This window comes from Phoxinus phoxinus (assembly GCF_949152265.1).
Source record: "Phoxinus phoxinus genome assembly, chromosome: 3".
NCBI classification, from domain to species: Eukaryota; Metazoa; Chordata; class Actinopteri; order Cypriniformes; family Leuciscidae; genus Phoxinus; species Phoxinus phoxinus.
This window is the reverse complement of record NC_136878.1, coordinates 16,377,214-16,398,855: the sequence shown is the minus strand read 5'-3', so window position 1 is coordinate 16,398,855 and position 21,642 is coordinate 16,377,214. Positions and strand designations below refer to the sequence as shown.

General features: G+C 36.0%; 2 protein-coding genes across 6 annotated transcripts in view; one reads left to right on the top strand and one right to left on the bottom strand.

The window, feature by feature from the left end:
- The window catches only part of ppp3cca (protein phosphatase 3, catalytic subunit, gamma isozyme, a), a 40,010-nt gene extending 35,480 nt beyond the window's left edge, over window positions 1-4,530 (top strand). For 2 of the 4 annotated variants that reach the window (XM_079607886.1, XM_079607887.1), the window contains one exon: window positions 1,999-4,530. In XM_079607886.1, coding sequence (XP_079464012.1) covers window positions 1,999-2,162 — 164 coding nt within the window. In that variant the 3' untranslated portion in view covers window positions 2,163-4,530. The remainder of the gene's footprint in view (window positions 1-1,998) is intronic. The other 2 variants (XM_079607889.1, XM_079607888.1) reach the window with 1 other exon arrangement.
- adam28 (ADAM metallopeptidase domain 28) lies at window positions 4,520-18,215 on the bottom strand. Of its 2 annotated transcripts, none has more exons than XM_079607880.1 (22): window positions 18,032-18,215; window positions 17,146-17,234; window positions 17,001-17,074; window positions 16,734-16,812; window positions 16,531-16,607; window positions 15,583-15,778; window positions 15,285-15,347; window positions 13,925-13,996; window positions 13,122-13,291; window positions 12,819-12,900; window positions 10,368-10,498; window positions 9,678-9,855; window positions 8,824-8,913; window positions 7,348-7,543; window positions 7,134-7,236; window positions 6,871-7,027; window positions 6,581-6,661; window positions 6,334-6,424; window positions 6,141-6,249; window positions 5,971-6,061; window positions 5,774-5,860; window positions 4,520-5,185 (listed from the first exon to the last, which is right to left on the bottom strand). In XM_079607880.1, exons 1-22 carry the CDS (start codon window positions 18,090-18,092, stop codon window positions 5,159-5,161), a joined length of 2,304 nt encoding a protein of 767 aa, XP_079464006.1. In that variant the 5' UTR covers window positions 18,093-18,215; the 3' UTR covers window positions 4,520-5,158. The 2 variants fall into 2 exon arrangements, with proteins under 2 accessions (XP_079464006.1, XP_079464007.1); XM_079607881.1 differs by having other exon boundaries at window positions 4,531-5,185; window positions 5,971-6,058.
- Between the last annotated feature and the right edge of the window lie 3,427 nt (window positions 18,216-21,642).

Sequence of the window (21,642 nt, the reverse complement as noted above, 5' to 3'; positions counted from 1 at the left end):
CCTGCTGACCTGAGGGGTTTGCTGGTCAGTCCTGGGTCCTGGCTAGAGCGTGCTAATTCTCATACTCCCATATGATTGGCGGAGAGGTTGAGACCTCCCTCCGCTGAGTATTTTCAGATTCTAATCTTGTTACGACTCTGCACACCTAAGACTGTCTGTTCCCGTTCACGCTTAACACTCTTGCCCGAGGCCTCTCGCCCGCTGCTGTAATGTACCGAGGCTCTAAGCTATTGTGCAAACAAACACACACACACACGCTGGCATGCAATATGTGCCAGAGTAAGATACTCTTTCTGTCGAGTAGCTGACATGATTTCGAAGTTCAGCTGCATCTCCATTTTTTTTTCTTCTTTTTTTTTCTTTTTTTCTCCATTTGAATGGGCATCTTGTGTTTGCTCTGTCAACTGGAACCGGTCATGATTCACCTTGGCAATTGCCTGGTGTTTTCAAAAATGTCACAGGACATAATAAGCCTGGCAGTTGTGCAAGAATCAGCTTTCCTGTTTGTGTGTGTTGCTTGGTTAAATGTGTTCAATTCAAGCTCTTTTCGAGGTTTAAATAATGAGTGATATCCATCAGAATGTTGAATTGAATTGGCTTCAATCATTTTATTCCATGTTGTAAATAATACACTTCCCTTTTACCTTTTCTCCTTTTTTTGCACAATATAAATATTATATATATATATATATATATACACATATACATACATACATACATACATACATACATACATACATACATACATACATACATAGGTTTAGGGTTTATTCTAATATTTATATGCATTTAATATATTTTACTGCATCACATAAAGTTGTTTGCTGTGTGCTGTTTGCACTGTAAAATTGCAAGTTTCCGCCATCTTATACTCTGTTTCCTGTTCAGATCATTGACTGTTTTTACTTTCATGATTTGTTAATTATGTTTAAAAAAATGTGGGGGGGAAATCTATAATTATTTACTGGACATACACTACCATTCAGAAGTTAGGTGCTGAAGTCCATTAGTCTTTAGTCTATTTTTAGTAATAATAAATAAAAAAAATCAATTGCAATTGCATTTTTTTTTTATTGTTAAAGGGTTATTTCACCCAAAAATGTAAATGATCCCATAATTTATTCACCCTGAAGCTATCCCATATGACTTACTTCCTTCAGCCGAACACAATCTGAGTTATATAAAGAAAATATCCTGGCGCATCCATCCATCATAAAAGTAATCCATACTTAATCAAGCGGGGGTTAATCAACGCCTTTTAAAGCGATGCTTTTTTGTAAATCAAATATCCATATGTTTTATTACTTTATAATCACTAGTTTGTGGTAACGTCCGTCCGCATGTTCACAAGAGACGAGTTCCAGCGCATGACGTAGGCGTAGCGTAAGGTGAGAGTAGACTCCTCTCGCTGTTCAAACAAATAGGGCCTACGTCTAATTCATGACCAGAGTTTGGTTTTGTGTTATCCTCTGCGCTTCCGCGTTCGTCAATACGTTATGCGTCGGGTCATTGTTTACTCATTGGCCGGTACGACCATTACCGGAAGCCAGTCATTATGTTTTTTTCTTACAAAACGCATTCGCTTCAGAAGGCCCCCTGGAGAGATATGGATTACTTTTATGATGGATGGACGCACTTTTTTGGGCTTCAAAAAACAAGGTATTATTCACTCCCAAAATAAAGCTTGGAAGAGTCAAGATATTTTTTTTAATATAACTATGATTGCGTTTGGCTGAAAGAATAAAGTAATATACACGTAGGATGGCTTGAGGGTGAATAAATTATGGGATAATTTTCATTTTATGACCCTTTAAATAATTAATCGGATGAACAGGCTGTTTGATCACTGTAAATGACCAAATGTGTTTTGTATGCTAGCACAGTTTGTTAATTGTCTCATTAAACAATGTTTAACTAAACACTGAAACTTATCCTTAATCCTCATGCACATTTTCCTAACCACCTCATTTTCCTTGATTTATTTTTTCCCCCCGTTAGCCATCCAAGGCTTCTCTCCTACACGGAAAATCCGCAACTTCGAAGAAGCTCGTGGCCTGGACCGAATAAACGAACGGATGCCTCCTCGGAAGGACGGCAAGCAACCTGACGGTACTACAGTTAACACTGCCAACGAGAAAAACGGCACTGACGGGAATGTGTAAGGGGAGATTTTGCACTTTTCCTCTCCTCCATAGCATTTTCTCTTGCTCTGCCACGTTCTCCACGAGACAGACCCCTCAACTGCCTGGGATGTGGAGAGGAAGCATTCCACAAACAGAGAGAGAAATCACTTACAACTAAGTACAAACATGAGATTTTATTTATTAAATGAAATGTATTAGATGTACTTGATAGCAACATTTTAAAGATGAGTGAACATTTGAAAGTGTGCAAAATACAGGTATACAGTCACAATGTGTCAACCTTTAAACTGAGACTACAGTTTTGTAACCCGAAGACCGAGATATGGATTTAAGATGCTTTACAGATCAAGAGATCTAGTTCATACCGTTTTATAATATTGTATGTGAAAATGTATTTGGCAAGGGATGCTTTGGCTGAATATGCTTGCATAAAAATGTCTGTATGGGATATAAGGCAACGCAAACCTAAGGGAAATAAGTTATATGTTCTTTGAAAACTATTTTATAGCTACTTAAATGTTATTCTGTTTCAAGTAATATTCAGACTAAATGAAAATATTAGCTGCTTTGGGTTCCACGTGTCTGTTTCTACATGGAAAAACTAGCGTTTAAATGAGTTTTTCCCTAAAACAGCACTTGAATCCCGCCAGATGACACGCCACATGCAAGGAGGCATTACAATCGATTCTTAAATAGAAGTGGTTTGATTCTACTTGTGTGAGTGAAAAACAGAAAAATAACAAAGCAAGTCTTATGAAAGCACGGTCTCAATCACATAACGTAACTTCTGCATCTGTACTGGAAGTTATTTTGGTCTTTTTAGAGCTGTCGTTTAACAGACAAGACAAGGCTCTCTTTCCCCCGTTTCTTTTCTGCCACTCTTTATAAACATGATGATAGATGAGATTGGCAACCAGTTTTATTTGTTACTATATACAGTAGAATCTATTAGTATGCCTATAAGCTTATGTACAAATGTAACGGCCAATGTTGGATGTGTGAAGTTGCTTTGATCGACTCAAAAGCCAAAGTCTTTTTTTTGTGCTGCGATGAGTTAGCTGCCAGAGCTCTAACCTACCCCATTTTTGGGGTATGATGGAGAGGTAATATTGCACTAAATGCAAGTCCTTGTAAATAGAGAGCGTGTACATGTAACTCTGAAGCAGGAAGTCTTATTCTCTCTTTAAAGAATGTCCACCAGGCCATCATTTACAGCAAAGTATTCATCCTCTGAAGAGAAACTGCTCGTATGACTTGTCAATTTAATCTGGTTCGTGCTTGAGACATTAACAGAGCTTGATAAATGTGTCACAAACCGACTTGGTGGTTTCAGCTGTAACACTATGTGAGGGATGTGGGAGGGATTTTTTATTTTTTTTTAACGTGGCTGCTTGTTTTAACAGGTTTTTGGAAAAGTTGTGATTTGTCTCCGCCTACTGTTGAGATACGGAGACTATATAGGAACAGCATTAAGCCTTTTAATGCCAGTGTTTTTTCTTCTTTATTTTAACAAGAGCAGCACGTTTATCTGGTTAAGCAGGTTTAATCCTGATTTGCGATGTTGAATGTCTGATGCTATGCACATGAGCAACCCACCCCATTTACCGGGACATTTTCTGGAAGCATTTGAAATGTATTTAACATTTTTAGATAACAGTTAATTTTTTTTTTCTTTTTTTTTTTTTTTAAATACAGGACCGGTTCTTCTTATGAGTGATTTAAGTCACCTTTTTCATTCCAAAAGCATTCAAACTAATAATATGACAAATATGTTGTGCTCATCTTTAGGTGTATGAACTCACAGCTTTTAATAGAAATAAATGTGATTCCAGTGTAACCTTCTGACATACTGCACTGATTTGATCCTGCAGAACACACACACACGCGCGCTCACACTCTCTCTTCAGGAAATGCTGTATGTCTGTGGACTCTAAAGGGAAAATGTGCTACATTTATTTGCATGTGTTTCAACTGATACCAATGAAAGTTCTGAGATTAAGCAGCTGATCTGGGATTAGTTCTACTGTTATAATGGTTTAACAGGGTGTGGGCTGGTCTTAGTATACTGGTAACCTGAAGTTCTAGGGAAAGGAAGAGAAAGCCTGAACTTTCTGTGTGCACTCATCTTGAGTGTTAAAGAGCTGATATGTTGAGTATTAGGCCTTCACCGGCTCAGAGACTCAATGAAGTCCCTGAAACACCATTTGTGGGAATGTTTAGAGATGTTTATGCACAATTATAGAATAATTATAAATACAATTTGGGGATTTAAATGAACAATCCTTTTGTCAAGTACGTGTAATGTGAGGCCACCTTAAATTCTTGATATTATGTAGATGTATCAGTTGAGAAGATGAATAAAAAAAAATGAAATACTGTGGACCTCAAGTTTGGTCATATATTTATTTTTAAAAAATCACCTGAATGTGTTTTTCAATATACATTACAGTAGTATTGCATTTTACAGTACAATCAGATTTAATAAATACAAAACTAAAGTAAACATTAGAATTTAAGCATTTAGATTTGATAATATCTGTTGAAAGTGCATTGTAGCAAAAGTTTGTATGTTACAAAGTACAGTGTTGTTTTCAAATGTTTGGCAGACATTGCTATAAAAACTAGAAAACAATCAAATATATGACAGTTCGTGACTTTACAGAGGGGAAGTGACATTTTTATAAACTTTAGAAAAGCATCGTTCTAATTTTGTCTCTTGAACATTCAGTGGATGCGAGTCTTATTATTGCTGACTGCAAATGATAAAAATCATTACACAGGGGAGGCTCATTTACACAGAAACGGACTGTACAAATAAATAAATGTAAAAAAAGAAAGAAGTTTTAGTTCAAAACAAACATGATTTAAAATGCATTATTTGGCTCAAGGACAATCTTGCCGTGTATTAGGCCTCAGTCTCTTTCAAACACTTGCAATCCCTTCTGCAGGGCCTGGAGTGATTGACCATCCCAAAGTGCGGGTTCAGCTTCTTGAGGTTTGACAGGTGCTAGACATCACACCCTTGGAGGTGGTCTTAGAGCCTACAAGGGGAAAACATATATATGATATTTCTGAAGACATAATCATCAGACCACATTTTTCAAATGTATTATTCACTTGAAATGAACATGTTTGCTAAATTAATAAATGTGAACTTGCCAGGTAATCTTTTTAATGTTTTGATTTTTAGTGACTGCATGGTTAAAGGTACAGTCTAGTTCAAAAGACACACATTTCTGTCAAAATGTATTCAGCTCTGCTTTGTTTTTATAGCAGAATATCCAAGCTTAAAGTAAATGGTGACCAAAGCTGTCAAGCTAGATTTTCAAAGAATTACTTAAATTTTAGTCTGTTTCTCACACACTACTTTAGTAGATGTTGAATATTGTATACGAGTCACATGGACTATTGGTACTCCCATGATGCCTTTTTAATATTTTGGAGCTTGACAGCTCCTGATCCCCATCTACTTACATTGTGTGTTAAAAAGAGCAGCACGAATGCTAAACACTTGTGTTCCACAAGTCATAATAGGTTTGGACAAAACATGAGAATGATTAAATGGTTACAGAATTTTCATTTCGGTGTGAATCAACCCTTTAAATACTGATGTTGTGTACATGTGTTACCTCACGTGCCGTTCTGAAGTCATTGTGTAGAGCTCTGGACTGGACTGAAGAGGGTGGAGGTGGAGGAGGTGCTTTAGGTTTTATTACCTAAGAATATAAAGTTCACAAGTTCCTGATCACACTTTCATCATTCATTGGGTTTCGATTTTATAAGAGATTTGTTTGTTTAAATAAAGTTAGATGTGACTGCGAGTTACCGGAGACGGCTTCTGATTTGGCATCGGGAATCTCTGTTGGCTCGAGTCAGGGATGTCAACTATATGAACTTTCTCCTGCCTTGGATTGCTTCTGTGAAAACAGCAGCATTAAATACAGTTGAGTTATTGACTTCCCCAAGTGTGGATGCATTTGTTTACTATACTCTTACCTGGATGAACGTGGTCTACTGGTTCTGCGTTTGTAAAAGAAGACGGCCAGTCCGATTAGAAGTATCCCAATCAGAACACAGACAACCACAGCGATGGCTACTATCACACCTAGAAGTGCAAAACAATCTCATTCATGATCTTCAAAACTAAAAGAATATGAGGCTATTTTGAAAGCAGTGTCTGCAGTGCTACCTTTAGACAAGCCGTCACTTTTGGTTAATGTTTCACAATCTGGCGGCAGCCATCCAGGTTCACATCTGCATTGCAGTCTGTGGTCACAAACCTGTAACATGTACACATGTTAAATCACACCAAGTTACAACCTCTGATGTGAAGCAAAGTTATGTTAATAGACTTGAGCCAATGAGCTCTTGAAATAAAGTTTCATTTTATGAGAAAAACGAGAAGTTAATGTTCGAGAAGGGATTTTTTCACCTACCGCATGGCCTTTGCATTTGGCTGAGCAGTTTGTTGCTTTGTAAGCCGTCTCGAGGTCAACGCACTCGTTCTGGTTACAAACCTGAGTAAACAAAATAAATGAATAAAGAATGGCTTGAAATAAATAATATGCTTCCTGGTGCTTAAAATAATTTAAATGTCACAATTGTGGCAAACCTAAAAATTTGTGTTCTTTTATTAGAGGTCCTTGAAGAAATGAATTGTTATTGAACTACAAAGTAATGTGTGTGTGTTTGTAGTAACTGTCATGCATATGGAGATAAGCCTTACCAACCCTTCCCCACATTTGGTGCCAGCGTCGACTTGGCCGTAATCCTCTTCAGGATTGCCGTAGAATGTGGCTTTACAGTTGGCGAATGTTACCAGCCGTCCATAATTAGGACTTCCGTTGCCATTTACACAGAACAGTTTCCCACACATCACATCTCTGTAGATAGATTAATAAAATTGGTGGTTGATCAGATGGGGCAAAATAGTTATTGAACGAACTGTATTCATTATTAATAGATGTACATATGGATGTAAAATCTTACTGTTTTTGGCATCCGACATATTTATTGTCATAACGTTTGCAGTAAGCGTAGTAGTCTCCCCTTGTGTTTTGGTTGTAGCAATTGGCTCCAGCCACCTCAGCAGCTTTTATTTATTTATTTTTGTAATAAAAGAAAAGTTAGAAGAGTCATGTGGGGTTCTGCACTGATTATTTTTCAGTATTATTGTGTTGCATCAATATATTGCTGTACTTACTTGAACCCCACATTTTAATACACTGCTCCTCTCTCTGAGGACACTGGCCATTGTAGCAATAACCTTTCCCATTTTTGCAAGGGAGTCCATTGACTGTAAAGACATCTTCAGGACACATGGCTGATTTTCCAGTGCAGGACTCAGGCAAATCACAGTCAAAATTATTTGGACGACACACATGTGAGGTTGACATAATCTGATGGGGAGGAATAAAATAAAAAAACATGCGTAGATTATACTTTCAGAGCAGTAAGTATAAGTAACAGTGTAGCGTTTGGCTATGCAGGGTATGTGCCCATGGCTTTATTATAATAGTAAGGGAAATGTTTAAATCATTTCTCTTTTTTTCGGTTTAAAAACCCCAAGTGTGAAATTCAATTGGTACGAAAACAAAGAGAAGAGAGAACAGAAGCGTCATTTGAGTCTCATCATTATTCAAGAGAAGGAACATCCCTCAAAAGATGACAATCGTGGAATACAACACACCTTTACTGAGAAACTTTTCAGAAGGAGGCATTCAGAATCACTTGCAGTCTTTTAACTGCAAGTCTTTTAAGGAAATTAGTAGAAATTAATTGTTGCCAAATGCCAATGCTGTACCATAAAGGGTTATGTTTAAGTGATTCGTCTTGAAATTAAATGAAATGTCATGAAATGATGACTCAATTTTCATTTTTGGGTGAACTATCCCATCAAGCTTCTTTGGCAATATTGAATCTGTTGTAGTGGTCCAAAGAACCAACACCCTTTAGCACACATATTCTATCACGTACCTACCTTTATATTTAACAAAGGCATTGAAACAGCCAGACTGATCATGAATGTGTTTCTGCAGTGTAGAAGTTCAAGAAGAATCGTTTTAAACTCAGTTTCTAAGGTACAAACTAGCAACTAGCACTGTGAGATGTGTAGCCCTATTCGTGGACTAGTTCTGTACAGAAATTTGTGTTTCATAGACATACTTTGCAGTTGTAATCCTTTCCAAATCTGCAGGGCTGTTGATTATCTGTTTTTTTGGAATTGTGCAGTACCAAAAATCGGATGAGATTTTATTATAAACTCAATATGAATATAAATTAGATAATTTATAAATAAGATCAGCAGGGCTGTCGTTGACATACAAGTTAGTCATCTTCTTTTTTTTTAAGACTGTTTACAACAAGTCAGTTACCTACAAACGTAGATTGGTCTAATTTGATACCAAAAATGAAGACTGATTACCCCAAACTAAGGAATATTTGGAAACTAAGGAAACTATTGCATTATTTTATCTCTATATATGAAGCAGACTTTATTCCATCCACAGAAAGAAACATGTATTATTGAATAGTCACAATCTTCCAGCCTAGGCTGAAGTCATTTACATTAACCACAATTTGGGACAAATATGAAAAACTATAACTGCCGCAGACCCGCAGTTGGTTTGATACCTTCATGATTTGATGAATGATACAGCAAAATGCCCCCAACTCTTACCTTGCAGTTTTCACAACATTCTCCTGTTGCACATTGTGAGCCCTCTGTCAGTTTACAGGTGGTTGCATTGCAACATGGGTTTGTACACTCCTATACAAAAACATTCAGTGTTAATCTTGGTTGTGAAATAATGACAATGAGAATGTCTTACAATGCGATGTCTTAGCTAGTGGGTGTGTTTAAGTTGTGAGCAGCACATAACGGCCTTTTAGTTCTGAGAATTTAGAAAAGCTCCAGGAAAGTAATTTACTTGTCAAAGGTAGACAATGAATAAATTAATGATCTTACGAGTACATCCTACTCAAATTCTGTCCAAAAATAATAGATGACTAATGTGCATGTGTAAACAAATCTGCAGTAATGTATGTATTCCATCTGCAGAGAGTGCACTTATAAAATTAAAATATTGCACATGAGAGATTGTCCCATAAGCACACCAAACACAATGCTACTTTCGCAACTTGTTGTCAATGTATGATAAAAAACATTCCAGAGGATCATCTGTGCATGTCTTGACAGTATCTTTCTTCCTGACAGTATCTGGCTTTGAGTACTTCTAGTCAAATTAGAATAACAATACAATACAACAATTGTTTGTCTTTACATTCCTTGTCATTCTAAAGGGCATTTTGATATCTGCTCAAATCATTTATATTCTTTAGGAATCCATACATATCTAGGAAATATGACAGTGGGGTTGTAATTCTAACAACCTTTTAAAAAAAAAAAAGCATTTTCAACAAATACATTTATACTTGGTATATTTATTTTGATATTTTGAGTAACTTAATATCAATTTGTTAAAACATTTCAAATCATTGAGTTCAGATATAGGAATCCCGTAGTCTGCTTACCTGCACCGTTCCACAGTCACATTCTTCTCCTGTCTCCACAAATTTGTTTCCACACACAGCCGACTGAAGCAAATCTTTTGATTCGGGCATATTTAGAAGACATTCTGGGTTTTTGCTGTTCAGGTATTCTGCATAGGTGTCAGTACTGCAGCTGCTAAAGTGTTGAGGGATGAAATAGCTGCGGAGACATGGAGTGGGGATATTTGTTCTGAAATTTGGCTTTAGCCTCTCCATAACACAGAGATGATCAAAGTTATAGATAAAAAATCGTAAGATTAATTAATATTAACAGCAGTGTGGAATATAAATGTCTGTTAGGGTGATATATTAGTACAATTCACCTGTGAATACATGCGGAAATCATTGGTTTTTTTAGTTAAATATGCATTATGTAAGCTCTATATTTAAATTGCTTAGGTGTATGGAAATAGAGGCAGCACTTATATATATAACACTTTATTTTAGTGTCCTTGTTACACGTTATAACTACAAATTATGCATAATTGCGAGCAATTAACCCTAAAGCTAAACCTAACCCTATAGTAAGTATGTGTAGTTAATTAGTATTGCTCTACTTAAATGTATAATTAGACTGCAACACGGACACCTTAAAATAAAGTGTAACCCAGATTTGTAATATAAAAAAACGAATAGAGTTCAACAATTTTGTGATTGGCATATAGGAGTTACCTGAGAGCAGCTGACATAATGCAAGTGCCATCAGAACAAACACAGGTGCTGGTGTCATGATTCATCCCGAGATTGTGCCCCATCTCATGGGCCATAGTAGCCCCCACTGCTATAGAATTAGAGTTGTGATCCTTTAAAGAGGAAAGATCAGTTAGCACTCAAACTATAGATCGAGGCTTAACATGGATTAAAACATGGATTTTTCATTCAAATCTTTATTTAGTCTATGTTATAATCAAGTATTAGGAATGCTAAAGTAGTAAAGCATGAGACATTGCAAAGGACATTGAGGAAGTAAAGAATAAGACATTGCAACAATAAGCGATACACCGCAGATGAGACGATGGGAAAAATGCCCAAAACACTTCTTTCATTATTGTGAAATCACCATTCTCTCTTCTCTTGAAGGATTTTGAAAGAAAAAAAAAGAAAAACAGTACTCACATAAGAAAACACAGATGTGTTTAAACTAGCCAATCTTAAACTCTTTCCAATGTTAATGAATTTGATGACTGAATTAACACTCCCGAACAATCTCCATGCATTGGCTTTTATTTACTGTCATGTGAAAAAAAAAAGGACATCCTTTAGAATTGTATTGTTTTAGGTATCAGAAATAATAAAAATCATCTCGTCGTTGGCAGGTCTTAAAATTAGGTAAAATAAATACAACCTCAGATGAACAACAACAAATGACATATTACAAGGTGTCATTATTTATTTAAGTTGAAGGAATCGTTTTCTGAATGACAGTATCCATTTTTCGCATCGTTCAGAAGGAATTTTGGCCCACTTGGTTAATTTTAACGTTGGTTCAGTTAATTGAGGTTTGTGGGCATTTGTTTATGCATAACTCTCTTAAAGCTGCAGTCGGCAAGAATGTTTTGATCATATTCACTGCAACCGACACCATGCTCCGACAGAACAACATAAATCAGCCGGTTTTAGAAAAAAAAAAACCACCCTTCTTCCTCCACCTGGAGCCTGTTATTTGTTTTGCAAAAATCCACCGCTCCCGGTTCTTCTGGTCCAGTCAGTGCAGGGGGGTGTGAGATCTGACTGTCAATCACAGTTCATGCACACGCCACAGATCCCCCCTCCCCCCTCGCGCACATGCTTTCAAAACTCGAACAAATCAAATAAGCTCATTTAGAGAATAAACGACATAAGCAATTGCTATCTATGGGTAGATTAGCCAGGGCAGCATACCTCCGAGTACTCCATGCCATGGTGTTGATCGATGCTGGAACATCTGGTGCACACGCACTTTCTGGTGTGCTTGGGATCATTGGACTGTTGCATGACCCAACATCGGCCAAGCTTTAGCTGTTAGACAGATGGCCTCACATTTGACTCCTAGAAAACTTTGGTATACAGAGAAGTTCATGGTCGACTCAATGACTGCAAGGTGCCCAGGTCCTGTGGCTCCTAAACAAGCCAAAATCATCAACCCTCCACCAGCGTGATGGACAGTTGGTATGAGGTGTTTGTGCTGATATGCTGTGTTTAATGTTCGCCTTGGCACTTGGCGCTGTGCATTATGGCCAAACATCTCCACTGTGGTCTTGTCTGTCCACAAGACATTGTTCCAGAAGTCTTGAGGTTTTTTCACATGCAAACCCAAGCCGTGTTGCCATTTTCTTTTGAGAGAGAAGAGGCTTTCTCCTGGCAACCCTTCCAAACATGCAATACTTGTCCCGTCTTTTTCTAACTACTGTCATGAATTTTAAAATGTAACATGTTAACTGAGACCAAGTCTGAGGTGTAGTTCTTGGATGTTTCGCGATTTCTCTGAGCACTGCACGGGGTGAATTTGCTGGGACGTACACTCCTGTGGCTTCAATGGTTTGGAAATGGTCATATAATTCTTCTCAGATTGATGGTAGCAACAGTTGTTTCTCTAAGATCATTGCTCATGTCTTTCCTCCTTGGCATTGTGTTAACACATGTTAACACACCTGAATGCCAGCAAACTGCCAAAACTTCGGCTTTTATGCAGGTAATCACACTTGCTTATGATAAATTAATCTGACATTTGATTACCAGCGCCTGATTGTAACTTACCCACTTAATTCCTATGAATGCAGTAGTAAGGGTGCTAGTTTGTCACCCATGTATTTTCCATTTTGGCCTATATTTGTTAAATATCTAATGACACAGTGTAATGCCATGTGTTGTTGTTCATCTGAGGTTGTATTTAGCTCATTTTAAGACCTGCCCAGGACCAGATGAATGTTTTTATTATGTCCTGAGACTGATACATAAAACTATAGAATTCAATAGGGTGTCCTTTTTTCACATGACTGTATATCGCACACGCACACACACACACACACACACACACACACACACACACACACACACACACACACACACACACACACACACACACACACACACACACACACACTTGTTTGTGACTTTTTTAAAGAGAATATACAGTATGAATACCTGCACAATCCCTGTTGAAAGACCTCCACACAGGGTTCCAATGTAAGCTAGACCCACAGTTGCTCCATCAAAGTCAATTGCACTGAAAGAAGGGGAAAAAAATGTTCAAACTTTGAACCAATCCTGCTGGATTACATTCAGTTAGTTAGTAAAGTGGATATAATCTGTCTTCTTCCTGGTTCAGCCTAAACCATGCAAAAGATAACAGAATGACGCAGATTGGAGCAGAGAAAGTATTGGAGAAGTTCTGAGCTAAATATTTGTATTTTACGTTTCACATATTTTTCACACATTGGAGCTGACCTGAGGAATTGGGCATTGTCGTGCTTCTTTCTTTTGACGAGATCACTGTTCCTCCAACTGGAAAAGCCGTCTAGAGTTGTTCCAGGAACAGAGGACACCGTTATCTTATCGGTGTCTGTCCACACTTCAAATCCAGTCAGAGCAACAAAGGTGTTGATTTCTTTATAGGCCTGCACACCCAGAAAAGAGTGACAGAAAGAGAATGATATGTTATTGTATATTATGGGTTTCAAAATTTGGAGAATACCAGTAAATGCCTTTCGGATTTAAAACCTTTTTAAATTACAAATTGTATTATAAAAAAAATCAGTGAGAAGTTTAATTGAGAAATTAAAATAAATGTTTGAATTTATTAAAATACAGAATTAGTACATGTACGTGTATGTATTGACACTTTTATTTAAATTGACTTACAATACAGGAACATAAGCATTTCATCACAGGTATTTTGTTATTAGTTGTTAAATTTGTATTTTGTATGTGCCCCTTTTGGATTCTTGTGTGCTTCAGTGGAAGCAAGGAAGCCACAGACTATATTGCACATTTTTTAAGTTTAGAACCTAGAAATATTAAGATTCAGCCATATTTTTTACTATATACGTTTTGTACTAGTGCAACAAAAACTTATTTGGACATAAATGTTTTTTTTTAACTAAACCGGTATAATGAAAATATGTACATGTATCTAGTTATGTAATCAATTCTCACACTCAAGAACCCTTATTATCTAGCCTACGTTTTATAAATGTTGCCATGCTGTACTTTTTGAATAGCACAAATACTGTACGTCATCAGTGACTCACATTATTGATGAAATTGATGATCTCAAATATCCTCTTTCTCAGCTTCCCAAGATTGCTGTCCATTTTCTTGTACTGAGGAGGGAAATAAATTGAATTATGAATCAAAGCATTACGTCACTCATTAGTCACTCTGGTATTAGGAAACTCTCTCTGAAATCTGTCAGCATCAGTGTTTTTAAATTTACTGTGACAAATTTAGAAACAGTTTGATTCCATGAAAACAACAATGCAGCACAAACACAAAATCCCACATATGTTCCTCTAACCTTTGTTCAGAATGTCAAATATCAGCTGATAATGACTGAGACACCCGTACTGCGTAATTAAAATGAAATTACAATGTAACTTTCGGTAATTACAGTGTACCTATAAAGTACTTACGTGTAAGTATAGGGGAACAATATGTAAAGTCTTGGGAATAAATAACAAATTATTTAGGCAAATTATTTATACTGTAAGTATTTTAGAACTACGGGGTACTTATACTATAATACAATCCTACTTTTGGGAGCAATTTAGCGAGTAGGCTACTACATACACCGCATCTTTTTGTAATAATAGTGTATACAATTACATATTGGCATTTTCTTTTAATACATAACACAGAATAGCAAAAGACTCCTTAAGATTAGGCTAATCAATGGAATGATAGAAAAAGAAGAAGAGGAAAGAGGAGGAGGAAACCATGCAAGAGAAACAAAAAAGGACAAAACGTACTTTCTGTCAGGACTTTAGTATATTTTAAATAAAAAGTTTAATAAAAAAAAAATGAATAAAGAAAAAGAAGTTTAATATGTTGTAAATCCGTTTTGAAATAAGTTGTTTTTTAAATAAAGGTTTCCAAGTGATATCAGATTGTGTGTATACATGTGTTTTTAATGTACTTACCCTGTAACTACATGAAACAAGAGGGTAAGAAGCACCACATTAATTTACGGCCCGCAATGTCATACTTACCCTGTAAATACATGGAACAAGAGTGCGGTATATTTCCCCAGCATTTAAAAGATGCAGTGTATGTAGTAGCCTACTCGCTAAATTGCTCCCAAAAGTACGATTGTATTATAAGTACCCCGTAGTTCTAAAATACTTACAGTATAAATAATTTGCCTAAATAACTTGTTATTTTCCTGGTTGTTACCCCTTTATTCCCAAGACTTTACATATTGTTCCCCTATACTTACACGTAGCCTACGTACATTATAGGTACACTGTAATTACCGAAAGTCTGTAATTTCATTTTAATTACGCAGTACTTTCCGGGCTGTAATCTAAAGCGTTACCTGTTTGTTTTATATATCTATTTATTATTAAATCTGTGTTATGTTGAAACACTAGGTGCATTGGTTCTCGCTCTTACTGCTCTGTTGTCTGCCACAAGGAAGAGCTCGATGTATTTTTGTTGCTGGAACAAAGTTGGCCCCTGATTAAGAGGAAAGAAATAGGTGGAAAATAGAGAACACACAAAAAAACTGTTAATTCAGAGAAATAATTTTGAGCATATGAATAATTTAGGACATTTCTTGCACTTTCAACTTCTGCAATATTGTGATTGTCACCTCAGCTTTGCAGAACAACAATCAAGACTTTATCACATGACAACCCAGCTATGATTAATCCTTGTGAAACTTTAACCTTATTGTGCTTTGCTGTCTTACTGAGGAACGAGAACGGGTTTTCAGAATGCGTGGAGGAGCGCCATCCTCACTCTCATCCCAACTAGTGTTGGTGATTCCACACACCCTCGGCGTGTCTTCAAGTGCATCTTCATACTTAGAGACAGCATGGTCACCGTCACCATCCTCGGACAACGGCTCGATCAGAAACCTCTGCTCCGCTGTTTGGAAATAGCCTCTGTGAAGATACAGTAATTCACACAATGTGATTTGAGGGTTTTGGTTAGAGAGAGCAACTGGCCAAGAGGTGACTTAATCAAGAGTGCTTGAGAAACCATATGTAATTTATGTGTTTCATTCATCTAGGAAACGCAAGTCACACTGTAACTTCCTTTAATTGCAGAAAGCTAAAATAAAACATGTTTGAGGCAACAAACTGCTGTATATGTGTAGCAATAGCAAGTGTAAAACCAGTAGTGATTGAATATATATATATATTTCGGACTGAAATAGCTTTTTTAAAGGCTTTAAATATTTTAAACAAACTTTTTGAAGATTTCTTTCTACTTTGTAAAGAGTAAAGCTACTTGTAAAGTGACCTTGAGGTTCTGAATGGCACTATAAATAAAAATTATTGTTATTATGTTTAACGCAACTTTAAGTCGTCATGAAACCGAGGGTGCGATAGCCTTGTTCTCCCTATTGTACGTAAAAATGTAGAGTGGAACTTGATTCTGTCCATCTGAAATTTGACCATTGATCGTTGTCATTTGCTATAGCTGTAATCTCATGTGACTGAACATCATTGTACTGCCCTCATGTCGAAAAAGAGGGAGGAGGAAATTATTTTGATTAAAGTTTAGGAGGCACAGATCATTTATAATAAATACTAAAATGTTCCATAAAATACAAGCACTGCCTATTTCGATTTTCATGGTGACTAATGATATAAATTGAAAAGAAACATCGTTTGAAATTGCGTTTCCCTACCGTAGTCCATTGCAGATGCTCATGCTAACCAACGACTCGCTGTCATTGACTATTTTCCCATGATAATAGCAAAAGTCCTGTGGATGAAAAAGGGATCTCTCATACTGTGGATTCAGAGTACTCGTTTATTGCAGATTAATTTTGCACTGTGTTAAATGTCATGTGTTCTATTACTGGATAGGCCTATGCTGGGAATAGCATACCAGATCGTCAGGTGTGGTTGTAACAAGCAACCCGTCTTTAGTGTAGTGGGTCTCGCTGTAGTCTTTAGTCAGCATGCCACTGTTGACCAACAGACATATATCAGATCAGTCATATAAAGCTCACTAACTGACAAATCACAATGTGCAATGTGTGAAATGTAGTTGTAATTTGACACGCATATACAATGAGGAACTTTTTTGAGTTTCAACATGTGCAGATTTTAGATACCACAAGATGTGCAAGATATGCTGAGGAAACAGACTTACTCATTTTTCTGGAGATGCATTTCAATGTCTTTCCCACCTAGTGCCATAGCGTATTTCACTGTATCAGGTCTTGACTGCAGGAAAATAAATTATTTAGTTTGATTTAAAATATATGATATTTAGTAGTGGGTAGATGAGAACTCACCTTTAAATCTCTTTTTTGTAGCTCATGTAATTTGATTGGTCGAACAATCTCATAAACCTTTTTTCCATCAAGTTCAGGTATGTGACCAACTATAGCAGATTGACAAACAGAGGGAATTATAGACACTGAATAGTCACAGATTAGTCATAAAGTACAAATAGACAGTAATGATGATTTATTGGAATATGCAGTAGGCTGTATATGTACGCTGTATGATTTAGATGGCAGAACTGTTCCAACTGATCCAAATATTTGAGTGAAAACACAAGTGTAAACTTGAACACAGTCTGTCTCAACCTGAAAGAGATCGCATTAATCAAAAAGGTGTGCTTTTGTTGATTTTGTTGTGGATCTGCTTGTCAACACATCTTTTTAGTATTAATACTATTTGCTATTTTGGTATCGGGAGAGTTGTATGTAATTACATGTAATACATGGACACTGCAATCTGATGTGATACCAATTATTTCACATTTCTTTAGAAACGTTATCTAAAAATATGCAATATTGTTGAAAATTATATATAACAAAATCTTTCAACATTAACATTGTAGGGTATATATAACAAGTTTAAGTATAATGTACATTGATTTATCTGAATCTCAGTAGTTTCAATGAATTTCTAGGGTCTAGGGTAGTTTCTGGGTCTGTATATGAATACAATAAAATGCTCACATAGGCTACCTCTGCAATGTAAGTTCTGTAATTTTACAATCTGACACTGAACTTTAAAAAAAAATAGTAAGAAACATGGTTCTCAACACAACGTTGCCTTTCTTTGCATGAACTCTTAGACTGTGTCAGTGCAGCGTACTGTTACTGCTGAAGTGCATAAATAAGTTATTGTCATTGTGGAGCAGAGGCACTGGAGGATCCAGTATCTTACCTGAGGGATTGAGTGAAACACACAGAGTGAAGATCCACAACAGCAGGTGTCTTCCGGCCATTGTCAGCGAGCAGAAGAACTGAAACAGGATAGGTTGGTCAAGCGAAGTTGTCTAGTTCACCTGAAGAGTTTAGTCCACAGACCACACCTTAACCAGAGCTGTCTAATACACATGGACTTTCAGGAAATGACACAGGAGTATACAAGATTTGTGACCTGTTTAGACACGCCCCTGTCAAAAGAATGCAGGAAAAATAGAGGCAGGCTGTTACGTAATGATACTTGCTTAGTGTTCACAGAGCCGTCACGTGTGAGTGTTCAATGCCCTTATTTGACTGCTCAAAAGTGACCTATCTATCTATCTATCTATCTATCTATCTATCTATCTATCTATCTATCTATCTATCTATCTATCTATCTATCTATCTATCTATCTATCTATCTATCTATCTATCTATCTATCTATCTATCTATCTATCTATCTATCTATCTATCTATCTATCTATCTATCTATAATACAACTCAACATGTTTAGTTTCAGCTTGTGTAAAAGATAAAGTGTTTATAGGGCAACGGGTTGACTAATTATGGTTAAGAGTGCCAACAGAAGCTATGCTTACCACAAAACACAGAGAATTTGCACACTAATAATGACAGCAAGGGTATCTAAGCACCTTCTCTCATGTAAATCTGCAATGCATCTGACATGTAATAAAGATATATTGTATTATTTTGAACCTTCATTTCAATGTATACAAATTTTTTTACATAATGTATTCAAGGACATTAAACCGACAAAGAATCATTTGGATAGATTAATATACTGCTTCCAGTGTAATGATTATTTCCCAAACTGACTATAAGCAAAACCCCTGCATTTGTAAACACCAAAAACTAGAAACAAACAAAGCCTCAAGGAGTAAAACCTCCATAGAAAGAGCATAAACACTGTGCCTTACCTTCACTTTGTTGCTCCTCTTTCTGTTTTTTGTTTGTTTGATTTAGAATTTTGTTCAAGACGGATTCATACTTGCTAATACTGGGTCTGTCTATAGACATTGTTTGGTCGTCTCGTGAATTTCAAAACATCGTAATTTCCTTCTCAGCCTTTGGGTTTTCATAAAGATGTCAGTGCATGAACATGTGTAATGTGAGTCACAAATAGGAAGTTCCTGCTCTGATGTCTGTGATTTTGTCTCCCACTGAAATGCATTCTCACTCTTCTTCTGATACACAAGGTCAAGTCAATGACAATAATGCAGTTATTGTGCTTTCTCCTGATGCATCAAACAAAGCTATTGTTCGCTTGTTTGGAGTGGAGAAAGCATGCAGTGTCCATTATGGCCGCATGCGTTGCAAACTGGCCTTTTCTTCCCTTGCCTCCTCCTGCTCTCTGTCCTTCTGTGACCTATATCTCAATTGTTTGTTCTGTCATGGATCTAAACTTGTGTGAAAGAATAACTTGTAGATAAAGCTGGATCATTGAAATGTAATTGTAATTACATGTAATTACAATGTAAAAGAAATGTTTTCTAATTGAAAATATTTTCAAATGTAACTTGTTCCTGTGTTTATACATATTTATAAGTAAGTAGTAGTATTTCTATGAATATTTATAAAGACTCATTAAGACCTATACTGGATTAGAACAGTTACAGTTACATTTATATTATTTTTATAATTACATACATGCATTTGTTGTTTCAATGTGCATACTTATAATTCATTATACACTGACTTGTAAATTAGTATAAAATATTTCCAGAGACACTTGTTTGCTGCACCAATTATTATCAATTATGTATTGGCTAATGTTTGCATTAGAGGTCATAAATGGTCATTTTGATGTGTTAAAATCTATATCTCCTCAGCCATATGCATGGTAGACTATTGCTTACAGTAGTTTGATATATAAGGTTTTTTTTTTCATTTTTTTTTTTAATGAATTATTTTGCATTAGCTACATTTACAAATAGACAACTTAAAATGTATAATGAGCACATTCTCATGATTTATCAACATTTCCTTTAGGAAAATGCAAGCTGTCAATTATGCATTTATATAGTAACTGTATTATCATCACCCATAATAAGTATTTATAAGAACACAACACGGCTATTAATAACAATATATTCACTTATTTGACAGAAATAAATCTGAATGACTAAAAAGTCATTGTAACTATAATATAACAACCCAGCATTTTTAGAGTGTAGCAATGCAGGTTGCATTTTATGAATATTTAAAACAGTTGTGCTGGGTAATATTTTTGTGGAAACAGTGAGATACTGTCACAGTTATGTAGTTATGGTCATGTTTTCATTGTGTTTAGTTTCTGTTTTTTTTGTGTGTTTTTTTTTCAGCTTCAGTTGCAGTGTATAATCTTTATGTTCCCCTGTTCTGTTAATAATCGTGTTAGTTATTATTTAAGCTCTGCGTTTCCTTAGGTCCTTTGTCTGTTCTCGTTTGTGTTGTTTGTTCCTGATTCTCATGAGCTTTTTCATGACTAGAACGTTCAAATGAATATCACTTTTGATCAATGTAGTGCTTACTTCTTTGACACAAATCTTACAGACCCCAGCTTTTCACATTTGTAGCTCTGGTTGTGTTTCAGCAGACTTTTTTCAACAAAGACATTCAGATCAGTTCTGTTTTTTGTGGGTGTTGCCCTCATTGAATTAAGAAACAAATTTAGATATATTCGAATAGGACATGATGAAAAAGCATGAGAAGGTTTAAAGCATTGCATGAACTTGCGAACTTATTAACTTCTAAACACTTGTGCAGGGTTATACTGTGTTCATGGAGGATTTTGAGTTATGCAGCAAAGATCATTTCTAACCCACATACAAATAACGATCAGTTTCAGACTGCATTAAACTTTCAGAAGGCATGCAAGGACATGCTTGAGACCTATGAAGATCATTTTCAACATTCTTTCAATGAGTAACATTACAGCAGGTATTTGACCTGCAAATGCATTCACAAATTCATATGCAGTTCCAGTGTAGACATTTTGTTCCTCTGTCTAACAAGTGTATTGTTTAGTAGTAGCACAAACAAAGATTAACGTAGCAAAGCAGAATTAGTTATTGTTTTACCAGTGTTTGTAAGACTGTTCAGTTTCTAGTCGGACCTGAATTTTTCCCACTGAGCAAAAAAAACAACAACAAAAAAAACAGAGTTTTGGTCAGAGTTTAGATTTGGGTTTAAATTTTCTCTATTAAGAAACTATTAAGCACAAACTTTGCCTCAATAAACTCCTACAGTAGTTACTTCTTAGTTAGTAACGTAGTTGTTAAGTTTAGGTATTGGGAAGGATTAGGGATGTGGAATATGGTCATGCAGAATAAGGCATTAATATATGCTTTATAAGTACCAATAAACAGCCAATATCTAGTAATATGCATGCTAATAAGCCATAGTTAATAGTGAGAATTGGACCCTAAACTAAAGTATTACCATTTTTATCCACCTGATATTTGTTCTTCTTCAATGTATGGAAACGTCTAAAAAAACAAGATTTTTGCAAACTAATTTTTTTCATGTCCACTACAATGGACACCAGCACTGAAGCAACAAAAACTTCATATATAAAATAAATATGAACG